This window comes from Corvus hawaiiensis, chromosome 1, assembly GCF_020740725.1.
Source record: "Corvus hawaiiensis isolate bCorHaw1 chromosome 1, bCorHaw1.pri.cur, whole genome shotgun sequence".
NCBI classification, from domain to species: Eukaryota; Metazoa; Chordata; class Aves; order Passeriformes; family Corvidae; genus Corvus; species Corvus hawaiiensis.
In genome coordinates, this window is record NC_063213.1 from 15182588 (window position 1) to 15196833 (window position 14246).

The following is a 14246-nucleotide window of genomic DNA, read 5'->3' on the forward strand; positions in this document are numbered from 1 at the left end:
TATGAGCTCCTACAGAGAGTCAGTTTTCAAAAAATCAGGAAAGTGAATGAATTGTGCTTGGGAGCAGCCTACTATCCTATTTTGATTTTAAAAGGACTAAACTACATTTAAAGCTGTTTTACTGTATATGGCAATATGGTTCAGACTGGCTGTGTGATTTTAGGAAATTCTGTCCTACAGAATGATGTCTACATTGTTTTTAGAGAAATAAAGTTATTTTGGCATCTCTGATTTATTCTATTGTACATTTGTAATACAATAGCAAAAGGCTTTTCTTCTTAAAATTTAGCAAAGACTGAATCACAAAAATAAAATTATCAGTAAGTGAAGTCTGAGCAAAGAAGTATTTGTTTCTGCTACCAGTTATTTTTTAAGGGGCACTTCAATTGATTTACTGAAGTCAGAGAGTGGATACGCTGCCACCCTTGGTAACTCTACCAACCTTTGTTATTCAGCCTTCCCAAGAACGACTCCAGCTTGTCAAGCTTCATATCTGATTCCAGCTGCATATCAGGCCTGGCTTCAATTTCTAAGCAAACCAGAAAGTAAAACCTGTTTATTGACAGGAAGTAAATAAGCCTGAACATATTTCAGCCATTTTTATTCCTTACCTTCCAAGGGCTTTGTAACTGGAGTGGTTGACTTCTGCCGGAAAGGGGATGCTACTGGTGTTAGTGCACTTGGAGCAGCCAGGCCTGCACAGGGACACAGAACACAGGAAATGCAGCCAAGAGTCAGCCTGTGTTTCCAACAGTGATGTCATGTCAGGGAAGCTATCTGGGGAAAGCAGATGAGCTTGGCTACTTCCTACAGGCCGGCACACTTCCCCAGCCTCCCCAGCAGCAGCGATGGCAGAGGGCCCTGCCTGCTCCTTTAATCAACAGCAGCCTCAGAAACCACCCCATTCACAAGACAAAGCTTCATTTCCAATTGTCTCTAAGCAAGCTAACACAAGATATAGGCTTTCTCTGGAATACAGTAATTGTGCTCCTTCTCAAGGTAGCAGCAGTTCACTTGGTCTATATTTTGGGCTCCAGCTGTACCACACGCTACATTTTAAAAATATGGAAGTGTTCTGAACAGAAAGATATGGTTAGCAGGGAAGCCACCAAGATCTTGATAGGCACCTTCACCTCCACTACCCTCTTACTCCCTTTTTAAAATTTAAGCACATCTCTATTAATACACATAAGCAGGATGCGTCTGACTTGTGAATGCTGTCCCTGGATTTCACAGTAATTCCTGGGCCCTGCTGGGTTTTTAAGAACACATAGAAACTGAAGTAGAAATGGAAGTTAGAATCCCCACCGTATCAAGCACTACTCCTGCCTTTTGTTGTACTCTCCTCCATCCTTTTCAGTAACTATCATAAAGGAATTCATTCTGGACCCAGTGGATAAAATAAAGATGATTTTTGTTTCGTTCTTTTCATATGAATCTACACTCCTCTAGTAAGAGAAATGCACTCCGTAGGAGTCATGGGTTTTAGGGAGAAAGGCAAACTGAGGCAAAGAATTGTACCCATTAACTTTTGCAGCCTAGACTTTCAGTAAATGGGGAAACAGACATTCTTCTCTATTATCTATTTTCACTTAGCCAGTTTACTAATTACTGAGCCATGTAAGTTTAAGCCCTTAGTTATTTTGATCAGGTTAAAGCAATATTGTGCTGGGAGAACATATACTAACCATGTTTCCACTATCTTTACTGCAAGTCCTAGCAACATAATTGTCATAATTGTCAAACACCAAGATAGATTTGCAATATAACTAGGTATCTTTTCCACAACCAATTTTTTTCCCCTGTTAGATAAGAGACTCGAAATTCCAGCAGGTTTCAAGCCAATGGGTAAAGCCTTCCTCAAGACATACTCAAGAGGACACAGCTCTTAAGCAGCTCTACCAGGACATAATCCACAAGACCACACTGAGAACTGCTTAGAAAAGGATCACCTTCCAATTAGGACTGAATAATTTTCAGCCATAACAAGCAATTAAAATACAGCATCTGTGCACATGCACATAACAAGGATTTTATTTTGCATTGCTTTCTCACAATCTCTTAAATCAAAAACTCATAATGGTAATTTATTCTTTCAGGATATAAAACCAGTACACATCTAACTAAAATCCCACTTAGATTACTTTTATTGATTTCACTGTCATTGCATTACCTTGCTTCTTCAAAAGCATGATCATAGCACCTAAAGAGATCCTTTCAATATAATTTTTTTAATTAAGAAGAGCAAATGCTACCACCTTCCTTTCCTTCTCAAAGACCAATCTATTTATAAAAAAATACCAACAAAACAAAACAAAAAAACAATCTCAAAAAGCAAGTCTGTGGATAACTAAACAGTTTTTCTTGGTGATCCTCCAAAATAGTTTACTCTTTAAATAGTGACCACTGACATTTCTAGCAGCAGAATAATGTAAAATGTAAGCAGCAGCTAAAATATGTTACTAATAGATGTAATTCCTAATACTGTTCAGCTGTTTGCCAACAGATTGTGGCTTGGATTGCAAGCAGTTACTCCTGTTGCAATATTGCCCTCTCCCTATAATGACTTTTTTTTAAATGGCTGTCATTTAACTCAAGGTTCATTGTTGTTGTGTTTAATAACCAAGTTCTTGTAACAGCCCTAAGTCTAGTATTCATTAAGCACAAAAGATCAGTTTAGGTGCCTTCTTCCCAAAGCTATCATCTTCCCAGGCATGCTGTGTGAACAGCTGCATTTCTACCATGTAAAGCCTTCAGAGACTCCTGTCCACTTTAGAAAAATGACTAGATCTGGAAACAGTGACTGAATTCAAGAGATCCCAGAAAAGTCAACATTGCTCCCTCGTCATTTCTACTCTGTGGTTTTATGCAGAACCAGGGAACCTTCAGCCAAACATAACACTTTCAAGCTGTTGTCCAAGACAGCATCCATAAAAACAATACTTGTTTGCTAAATATTCCCAGTGATCCTAGGAGTGGAGGAAAAGCCAGCAACAGAAACAACTAGATTTCACAACTATCCTCTAGACAGTGCAGCTGGGTTTTCAAAGGAAGGATAAATAAGAAAGAATAATCCAGCTATGCCCTGTGAGTTGTATTAGAGGGAAAACCAAAACATATATCCCAAACACATGTTCAAGTGATAGATTTCCACCAGTCAGACAGAACCCAATAATAAGTGGATGGCAGCGCCACAGTGCAGAACAAAATGGATCAATGCCACGCCCAAAAGAAACTGAAGTGAACAACTCATGACATGATATTCCGTCGAAGATAAACAGTCCTCCTCTTGCTAAATACGGATGCTGTTTCTGCATAGCTTTAGTGGGACTTTATTTTGACTAGACAGATAAGAGGTGTCTTACTTATATTGGGATGATTTCATCACTGACCTTTTTTTACCATTCGGCCAGCTACAGTGAACTGTGTGGAGTCATTGGCTGCTCCTTTACCCTTGGACTTCCAGGCTTCTTCTCGAGCTGTAATCAGGTGTTTCCTCTCTTCAATGGTCATTTGGCTCTCGTGGTTATCTGCCATTCTTTGCTTTTTGGAGGAAATAGAGAAAGAGTTGTTTAAAAAAAAAAACCTGCTTAAAAAAAGGACATAGCTAAAGATTGGCTGAACATTTCAACTGCCAGATGCAGAGGGAAGGGAGCAGGAGACCAAGTTACTGAAGTGAAGTCAGACACAGCTTAGTGACCCTGAGATGCTTCATTGTCTTGCTGCCCCATTACACTGTGAGTGCAAGGTTTTGCTCTGTGCTCTTTGACCTTTTCTTGAGACTACCAGCCAGGGCAGATGGCACTCCTCTATGCAAAGCAAACCATTCACTCTGTGTATGAAATCATTTTCCAGACCTTGTTCTTTTGAAGCATGACTTGCTACACAAGTGAGATCACTACTGACTATGAGCAGATGTTTTTAAGTGTGCAAATCTGCAGGTGGCACAGAAAATAACAATGAAGTGGTGTAACTTCAGTGGATGATTCCTAATCAGTCTTTTACAGTAACTCAGTTCTCCAGGCACGATAAGCAGCCTCTCCAGAGGCTGCTGACTTTAGTTCTTAAGTCAGCTTGCTCCACTAAATATTTTTCCAATGACTGTGATCATCTCTACTACCCCCTCTTTTTTTTTTTTTCCCTAGGTCACCCTTAGCTTTCCTTTCTTGCTTTAGAGGTTGGCAGCCAACAGCTGGAGTGATTAGAAGCAGAAGGTGCACTATCTTAGTGCCCTTCTCACACAGGAGGATTGATGATGGTACATTAAGTAGGAAAGAAACTGAATTTACATACTCTGCTGTAGCTAGGTCAGGCCAAAGGACTATTACTTTAATATACTTATCTTTGAAAAGTATCAACATTTCAGGGATTATACTGCACAGAAATAAAACATAGAAGTATTTTTAGTGCATGGGACTGTTAACTGTAGAATTACTTCCAAGTTGCATGCTATTCATCATTTTTCTTCACAACCTAGCTGCTAGAATTGAAAAAAAAAAAAAAAAAAGAAAATCTCAAGCTCTAATACAGATCTAGCTCATGGAACCAGACAGGAAATGCAAAAGTATACAAAAGCTCGTGAACATTAACATTTTTCTCCTTTCAAGATACAAGGAAGATATTTTTTGTTTTCTTAAAAATCAATCAGATTACATAAATAAGTCATTTTATATAAAACTATTGTGACTGCAGGGGACACACTAATACAGAGACTTTGTAGCTTTCAGCATTTACCAGGATCAGTAGACATCAGCCAGAAGAGTGAAGACAAGCCAAGAAATGGTTTGTACAAGGACTAGGGCTATGAGAGCCCTCCACTCCTTCCCTCTTGTTCCATATATTTCTGCAGCCTTCTGCAGTAACACTTCCTCTCAATTTATCAGGAAAGAGAGCTGGGCAGCCAGACAATAAGACTGCAAGCCATGATGATCAAGATTAAAAACTCTGATTTTTCCCTAGAACTCCAAAATGTTCAACAGAAATAACAACATGCAAGTGTATTCAGTATCATTTCCTCATCTGTCAAAGCCTCTGAATGCTTTAAAGAGAAACACTGAAGAAGTCTCTTTCATTTCTTCCAGTCTCTACCCATTCCAGTGTCAGCACAGCCACCACTGGGATGAAAAGTTGGCAGAAAAAATCACAACAAGACCTGGGCAGGAAATTAATAAATACCTAATGAAGCCACAAGTAAAATTTCATACACAAAACAAGTACTTTTAACTTAGTAAGGATGCTGACTTCCATTACAATATGAGGGAAATGAGGGAGAGGTAGAATGAAGTAAAATCATATGGATTTGGTTTTGTGTTTTTAAACTTACAGGGATCTTAATTTTGGATTTTGTCTCCAGCGAATACCTGAAGCTTCAGGGTCTATAGAACTACTGAAAATTCTGAAGATGCAGACATGGAAAGTATGTGTGTTAATCACTACACACATGAGTTGCAAAAAAGACTGTCAGTAATTCTGGAGTTGTGCCAAAGGATAAAAGAAAACAGCTGTCTGACAGGAGAAAGAAACTTTTTTTTTTTTTTTTTGAATGGAAGATTTCAATCTGTTCCATTGGGCAAAATATTTTTGGAGTTCCTGACAAAAAAAAAAAATAAATCAGACTGGATGCATATGTGACTTTGGAGCAATTCCATAGTAAATATCTTCCTAATGCATGAAGACTCCTACCTTAATCTATTAATGAACAAATGAAATAAAAAATTATAAACTAAATAGACACCAAGAAATTCCCAACCAATTTCATTTCCCTTAATGGTCCTGATGAAAACCAGAAGTATATACCATGATTAACTAAAGAGTAATTTTCTATAGCTAGAAAGCTAACATGAGCCAATGCAACTGTCAAAAGAAATTTCAGAAAAAATCCACCTGCCAGTTGGGAACAGTTTAGAAAGCTTTCAGAATTGCCACATATAGCATTTGTGGAGGAATTAACTGGTCAAAGCACATTCTAGCTGGGAGAAAATACGTCAAGAAAGTTAAAGCTCAAGAAGCTTCTAAGTGCAAATTTTATTTTTAAATTAAAAAAAGCCAAATTATGATATGAAAGAACAATCTCAAATTTGCAACTGTTAAATAGTCAAACCAAGAATTAGTAGGTCAAGAATAAATAAAAATAATACATAAGAACTTAGGAGTGAAACAGTTCCAATGCATTTTTTTTCATCAAAAAGGTGGTTACTTTCAATGAAATATTCTAAATTATTGTGGACAATACATGGATGTGTTCATTGATATCTCAGACAAAATATCTGGAAAAGATTCCCCAAAACACAAGCGTGAATTTTATAAAAGCCTTTGAAAATGGGAAAATGTTGAGGATAAAAGCTCAGATGTGGACAATATTTAGAAGTAAAGCTAAAGCATGTAGGAACAAGTCACACAAGCTGTGGGTTGTTCCAGACACCCATGGAAAGGCTGCTGCAAAGACAATCAATGAAGAATCAAATCACAGGCACGTAATTAATGCCATTCCACATGGCATTATGGAAAACAGGTTTAATCAAAATGGTAAGTTTGATGAGCTCAAGTATGATTAAATATATTAATACAGTTACCTCTGATTTCTTTAATATATTTGAGTTAATCACTGATGACATTCTGAGGCAGTTTTTTTTGAGCAATATAAAAATATCAGTCCAGCTTACAGGCTGTAAACTGGTTAACTGACTGAAAAATTATTTCTGAACAGAAAAGAACCATGCAATAATGTGACTCATCCCAAATTTGATCAAAATGTTTTCATTAACGTGGAAAACAAAGGATGTAGTCTCATCCCCTGAGAAGTCCCTCATGATGACACCAACATACAGAAGAATGGTGAAAATATAGAAGAGATAATCACATAGATGGTTGGGGGAAAAAAAGGGATATCAGAAAAGTCTGGTAAACCATGATTTTAAGAGAAATGTTATTTGAAAAGGGAAACAAAAAACCCCAGCCAATTAGGAAGACAAAAAAAGGAGACAAAAACTGCCATGGAAAGTTGTTCTGAACAGATAGTCTGCACAGGAATAGCCTGTCCATTTCCAGACTCCATGCTTCTACCCAGGATGCTGACAATTTTGAAAGGTTTCAGGAAAGGGCTGAAATATTTTTTTTAAAAAATCTACCTCAGATTAAATCAGGTCAGTATGTATTTTCACTGGAGAAAGGGTTAAGAGTTACACTTTACACAGCAAGAATATTTACAAGTGAAAAATTACTTAATATTGCTGAGAGTTTTCTGTATGCTGACAGTTTAGAATTAAGACTGTGTGTTTTTCTAAAAGAAGCCATTTTTAGTCTGAGAAGGATTTATAGACTCAGTACAAGAACAGTCAGAAACAGGGATTACTTTCCTCCCACTGCTTGGCTAGGCTGGATGATGATATTGATCTTTTCTAGCACTGCAACACATTTCTTGAGGTTATGCCAGGCACTCCCCTGCTCATTCTAAGGAAGAGGCCACATATAGGCAATGCTCCATCTTGTACCCTACAATTTTCCAGTCCAAGCAGTGTCCCCTTTAGGTCACAAGAACTGAGAAAGAGTGCTCTGTTAGCATGCTGGTGTGCTGTTTCTTTTTGTGTGGTGGGGTTTGTTTTTGTTTGGTTGTTTTTTTTTTTAACTATAAGAAACAAGATAATTCATGGTTTTCTATATAGAAGATCAAGACTGCCCCTACCTGGGGGAGTCCGAACCAAGAATGAACACCAAAAAATAATGTACTTTTCAAAAGAGGGTTCTATTTAAAACCAATGCTATAAATGACATAAAAGAAGGATTCAAAAAGAATCTATTTGGTTTTTTTAAATACAAGTAACTTTTCTAGTTTAAGCTCCTAAAACAAAAAAAAAGCATAAGGAGAATCCAACAGTTGTTCAAGTATGGTAAAAAGTCTCTGCATTGTTTCCTCTGCAACTTTATATGGGCCTTGTTATAAGAGAACGTGGAGAGAAAACTCCAATGCAAACATATGCCTTTCTGTTCAAAAGTGGTTTGAGCAAAACAGAACACACTCAACTCATATTTGGTGCAATAACAAAGTGATTAACTGTCCCAGAAAAAAACCCCTAACAAGTCTGCATGTACCTTGACACTGTGCTAGAAGGAAGCAGCTTGCTAAGAGAGCAGGATGTAGCTCACCACAGTCAATGGAAAGATGAATACTTTGATTTCTGTTTTCCTTTTAAGACAGATGGAATGAACAGCTCATTAAAGCTGTCATTATTCCTGTCCCTCCTGTCATTACTGGAGGGTTATTATTAAGATAGACTATATGTTTATCTTCTAGATACATAAAGCTGGTGAACTCTGTCACAACAAAACTAATAGGTGATTTGAAGTAAATAAGCTTTATTAAATCCAGAATTATAGAGAAGAGGTAACACTAACACATTTCAGTTATCAGTCCAACATTTAATGTTTAATTAAAAAAACTCATAGTAAAAGATCATCCCCAAAAACAGCTATGAAAGTGAACATGAAAATGGTAAATATCAGTTGCCTAAATGTTTATAATATATCCAGTAGACTCTTCCATATTCATCATCCTCAACCCAGCAGCGAGTACCTGCTCCTTGAATTCACTGCCATTACCCATGCTGGTCAGAGAGCTCCCTGCATGCAACACAGACTGTGGGAATGAAGAACCCAATGGATTCCTTGTAACACTACAACCACAGGTGTGAGCTCAGAGGCAAAGGACAAGGAGGTGTAATACAGTACAATTAGGTTTGCATATATCTGTTGAGGCCTTCCACTGAGCTCTCCTTGTTCCCTCGTGGTTTTCTGCAGCTTGTTTCTTTCCCCAGTTCTGCCTTTGCATTTTTTACCTCTGACCATGTGAACCAGGTATAGTTTGCTCACATTAAGGTCTATTATTCTACTGCTCAAAGACAACTTTGTTATGTTGCTCTGGCTGTAGAAAGTTTATCATTATCTGTTAATTCCTCATAAGTAAGTTCTTCAAATTGTCTATGATGGAATTGCAGAGCTACAGACATGATGTTGAGGAACACTTCACATGAAACTTCTCTAACATTTACTGGAACAGCAGCAGAACTCTACTCCCAAGCAAACACAAAGTTAATTCCACTGCCACAAGTTGCTTTGGGAATGTGCATCATCGATCTGAGTGTAATTTTCTGTCTCACTCCTCCCTCCAAAAATTAAATAGGAAGTTTATACAGCATTTCACCTTCCATCTCCAAGGATGACGGTCATCAGAAATCAGAGAACTTGATTCTTTCAAACTAGTACTACAGACCTTAAAGGAAGAAAGAGAGAGAAGCAGGAAGATGGGCAGTCAGAGAATAGAAGCAGGATGTGCCAAGGCAAAAATCCTTTACACAGGGACTAGGGAAAAGTGCTATACGAAAGTCATCTCTGAACAAAAGCAGGTTTTTTACAGTCAATAAATTAGATGATGTTATGTCTTGCATTGTATATGCACATTACTTACAGGGAAGTCAGGGTACACAGCATTTTATTCTAAAATAAATGCTGTGTAGCTACATACTACTCCTTTTATACACCCTTTAAGCAACTTACAAGTTTTCAGTATTTTAATGAATTTTCAGTATTATAATGAATGCAATAATGTTTCCTTCATTTACTTTCTCACCTGTACACTCCAACACAGGTATAGAATTTTTAGAAAATAAGAGAAACAGTAGCAGAATGTATATTGAAGAAGAGTACACAGCATAGTGGCATAGCATTGTTTCTTCAAAGCCACATTTACTAAGTTGGTTAATCAGTTAAGAGGATTATTAATTTCCTAAATTAAAGAACACTGTTAAATTGTGCTTACTTGAAATTGTTGAGCATTTAAATTGTGCAGACTTTTGCTCACCTGTTTAATAGGTAGAAAAGGATGAAATTTATGGAGAGCAGGTATAACAGGAGAGTAAGTAGAAGCATATACAGGTTCCTATGACAAGGACAGAAGCAAAGCAAAGGAATTAGAAAAGAACTGGACTACCAGAAATGGAAATGGGGGAGAAATAACTTCTCTCTTACTAAATCTTTTAATCTTCTAGAAATGTTTTCCCTACTGGAAAGCAGAGATCAAAAATGTTGTCATAATATAACAGCATGTTTACCAAAGCCATTCCATGCAAGAATTATCCAAGTTAGTAACAATATCACTACAATCCAACACAGAACACAACAGCACAGCTGGAAGATACACTTTTCATATGCTGATAATTTTTGTATGTCTCTGTTTTCATGCCCCATTAAACTGATGAACCATGTCAACCACAATGTGAATAATTCTGCTGCAAGTTTAATTTTTACTAAACAGCAAATCATCTATTTTCTGGATTAAAGGAAAGAATGCTTGCTGAAACTGGGAGACTCAAAAGCCATCTGGAGCGATGTGCTAAGCCCAAAATACTCAGTGAAGGTGAGTTCACCATTCTAAACACAGCTTACAAATAAACCCTGCCCCAGAGCTGGGCTTACCCAAAGCTATTTAGACATGGCTTTATCATCTTTAATTCTTCTCCCTTTCTGTAGGTTAAAGCAAGTGTGGAACATGGCACAGAGGATGGATAAATGCAGCTTATTAGAGTGGCTCAAAATGAAGCCTAAGAATTAGTTTCAGCTTTGATGAAAATGTGATACAAGCACTTGGTGGATGCCATATATGAAATGGATAAAACTATTTCCACAGCAAAAGACTAATATTTTGCCAAAAAGTCACTTTACAAGGACTTACCCTCTCTCAGATTTTTACACACTTCGTCTCTGAGTAATTTTGAAATGACTGTTCAGCCCTAGCCTTTAACACCAGTGCTGAGCTCCAATTTAAACTTAATGTAAGAATTAAGTGTTTCAAATGTCAGTCACTGCCTTAATGCAACTGCAATGCAGCTGGTAATCACATTAATCAGGGACTCTGTTAAAAATGGTTCACTATAAAATAGAAATTTTTATTCCAGTAAATCTTCCTATTTTGATATTATGGAAAGATCTTGAGTTAATTAATTATTCTACTCATGAAGAAATCCAACAAACTGGAAGTGTTCCACCCAGCTTAAACAATGAAAACAAAGATACTAAATCCAAAAGATTTTTTCCAAATAAAAGGGTTTTTTTTTTCCAGTAAGACATTCATCAGTGTACAGTTGTTCCCCTGATGTTAGAGCTATTCTTTGAATTGTCCAAGTATGTTTTACCATATATATAAATAATTCAAGAAGTCTCACAGCTTCCAAAAAAATTTTGATGATTGTGCAGCAATCATCAAAACAGATGCTGGACCTCCAAGTAAATCTCAACTTCCCCCCTCATCTGTATCTCCTTGAGTTAATTCCTTAGTCTCTTTTTTTTCCCCCCTATTTGACATTGCTCTGTCAGCTTTTCCATGAATTTTATGGTGTTTTTCTACAGTTTAGTCTACATACAAATGACTGTAACACATTTGGATAAGTATCTCACCATGCAGACACCACACAGAAGCATTTTGACTAGAAGTGATCAAAGAGCACTATTTAATGTAACTATATTTTTAAGACTATGAATCTTTCCACTTTTGTTGTTTCCATGAAATCTAAATGTACTCCAATAACTTTTCATTTATACAGCTATGCTTCAATAATCGAATCTCCAGAACAAGTTAGATAACCTTTTAAGAGAGAGAGACACAGACCCTGAAAAGGTGTCTGACTACATTAATAGGAGCACCATACTGCAACTAAAACCATCAGGCATTATTTTGAACCAGCAGGGCATGACAGTAGTTTACACACCCTTGCTGGTGATACATGACTGCCATGTGTGAAAATTGTCTAACTAGCTCAAAATTCAGTAATCAATACAATTCCTGCATTTTTATTGCAATCCAGCAACAGAAAATACTTAAGATTCTCAAGTACACTTAATCTCAAAGTTCTACAAACAGACTTCAGTAGCACAGTGCTTCATGGTCCTCAAAGGATAACAGCCATCACACCGATTAATTATCAAAACCAGCATTACTAGATTTAAGGGCAGCTGACATGGCATCTTGTAAGTAGTGTGGTCACTTTAGTAAAGGTTTACATTATTTCTCATGTATCACATAATGAATCAGCATCCCAAATATCAATATAGGTCATGAAATTGTGTATCTTATACACCCACGTTTTCATCCATGGGCAGACATAGAAATCCTTTGATTTAGGCTCTAAATAGCCAAGAGCTAATATGAACTATCAAAGTGGGTGACCCAGTGCCACAGAAACTCCCACTGCTAGCACTGTCACTTCAAAGCGTGTATCCCTCAAAAGCCTGACTCTGCTATGCTGAGAGAAGTTGCTGCACATGGTAACGCAGCAGGGAGGATATGGGTGCTGAGGGGTGAGAAGAGAGAACAAAGGGTTTGTCTCTGCCTAAGTCTTGGCAGCTGTTTAAAGCTTTTTCTCAACCCCATTGTCTTTAGCTGGAGTACATTTGTTATCTGATCTCAACAGTTGTCATTTTGGAGACTAGCCTGTTAAAAATGTGACCACAATTTTGTTTTCCTCCCTGAAACTATTTTTGCTTTAGGACATCTTTCAAACTAGCAGCTGGATTTTTGAACAAGTCCACAGGGCAAAACCAGAACAAACTCCATAAACCGAACTGCAAAAATCATCTTTATTCTTTTCTGTCCAGTTAATATGACGATTGATGACTCACATGTTCAGGCACAGATTTATCCTCAATAATGACAGACTGTGTCCTTACTTGTTATACACTAATGGAAAAGGAGACTTTTTGTTACTGTTTGCCTATACTACTTAATGGAAGCAGCATTTTTACAACTAAATAATTGGATCCAAAGATTACCCTCCCCACTAGTAAATTTTGGAACACAAATTTCATTTTCACTTGTCCTCTGTGAAGTACTCCTTCAGAAATTAAAGGCTTTTGAGACATCCTATTTTATCTGACTGAGAAGGGAAACAAGTCTACATTGGTCCTGTACTTTGAGCCAGCAGTCAGTCCATTTTGAAGCAAATCTCCCAGTCATCCTCACTTTCTGCACTTTGGCTCACAAGGCAGAATGCACAGACTTTTGGATGAAACTGAAGCCCTGAAGTGCACTCCAAGATTTTCATATAACACCACTGCTGCTAAAGGCAGTCAGGCCACAGGACCAAGCCAAATTTAGCCTGAAACAAAATTTCACTGAACCAAAACAAGCAAGTATGGCACAGACAGCAGGTCCTCAGCAGTAATTATTCCGATTTACAGATCCACTCCTGCTGGACAACATAACATACTCATGTATAGACATAACCAGAGTGTACTAACAATGTGGATCTCTCTTTCCTCTACACCTTTCTACCCATCTCCCTCTCTATTCACTATCTGTTATAACACAGATAAAATCTTGGTCCTGACAGTTTTGGCTATTCACGAACAGCAAAGATCATGCAAGACAACCAAAAGCCAAATGGCTCATGAATGCTCTAGTACCTGCATTAGCTCAGTGGCTCTAGGATCCAAAATTACTGGTCAAAACCCATATATATATATATATATATGCACAGAAATAACACAGTGTTAGGAATGTGACATTTTTACAAACTCACCCATACCTAAGAAAACATCTGGACTAAGTCTTAAGGCAATTTCAGTGTGAGGGCATGGAAAGAGGATGGGGGGGGGGGGGGGGAGGAAGGGCTTAAATAATACCTGCAAATGCTGCAGAAGCCTTACAGACCCACTCACTAGTTCATGATCTCCTGATGTGAAGACACTGCAACGGGTAATACACATCCCAAGACAGTGAAGACATTCTCATTAAATAATCTCTTACATTGGGAGAATTGTTTTTTAAACAAGCCTGACAACAAGAGGAGTAGCAAGAGCTAGCAGCTAATATTAGGCAAGCCTGTCCAGTTGGATGCATCTTCAAAAAGCAAAAGTATTCCAAGCAAGGTGTTTTTTCCAAACAGGGACAGAGATACCTTCTTCAACAGCTGCTCAACTTCCTGCATCTGTGCACTACGATCAGCGACAGGCACTTTTGCATACTCCTGCTTTTTGCTGAGCCTGCTCTTCCAATCTTCTTCACCACTCTTCTTTAGCAATGCCAACCTACAAGGAAAAGCATGCCATTAGGTAGCTTTAAACACTGTACTTCCCATTATCCTCAAAAGATAACCCTATTGTTTCACTAATGCTGCATTCAAGATAATTTGAAATTAGGTTTTCTAGCATTAACTACAGTTATTTACATTTCATACACATACACAAGGCTCACAAACGAA

The 14246-nt window shown here is 37.6% G+C and overlaps 1 protein-coding gene across 16 annotated transcripts in view; it reads right to left on the reverse strand.

Annotated features, from left to right (window-relative positions):
• SVIL (supervillin) overlaps nt 1–14246 on the reverse strand; it is a 100786-nt gene that overhangs the window by 16028 nt on the left and 70512 nt on the right. For 11 of the 16 annotated variants that reach the window (XM_048293946.1, XM_048293912.1, XM_048293963.1 and 8 more), the window contains 6 exons: nt 13944–14073; nt 9854–9931; nt 9197–9265; nt 3393–3543; nt 612–695; nt 443–529 (listed from right to left, as the gene is read on the reverse strand). In XM_048293946.1, the coding sequence (XP_048149903.1) occupies nt 443–529; nt 612–695; nt 3393–3543; nt 9197–9265; nt 9854–9931; nt 13944–14073 (599 nt within the window). The remainder of the gene's footprint in view (nt 1–442; nt 530–611; nt 696–3392; nt 3544–9196; nt 9266–9853; nt 9932–13943; nt 14074–14246) is intronic. The other 5 variants (XM_048294007.1, XM_048293972.1, XM_048294018.1 and 2 more) reach the window with 2 other exon arrangements.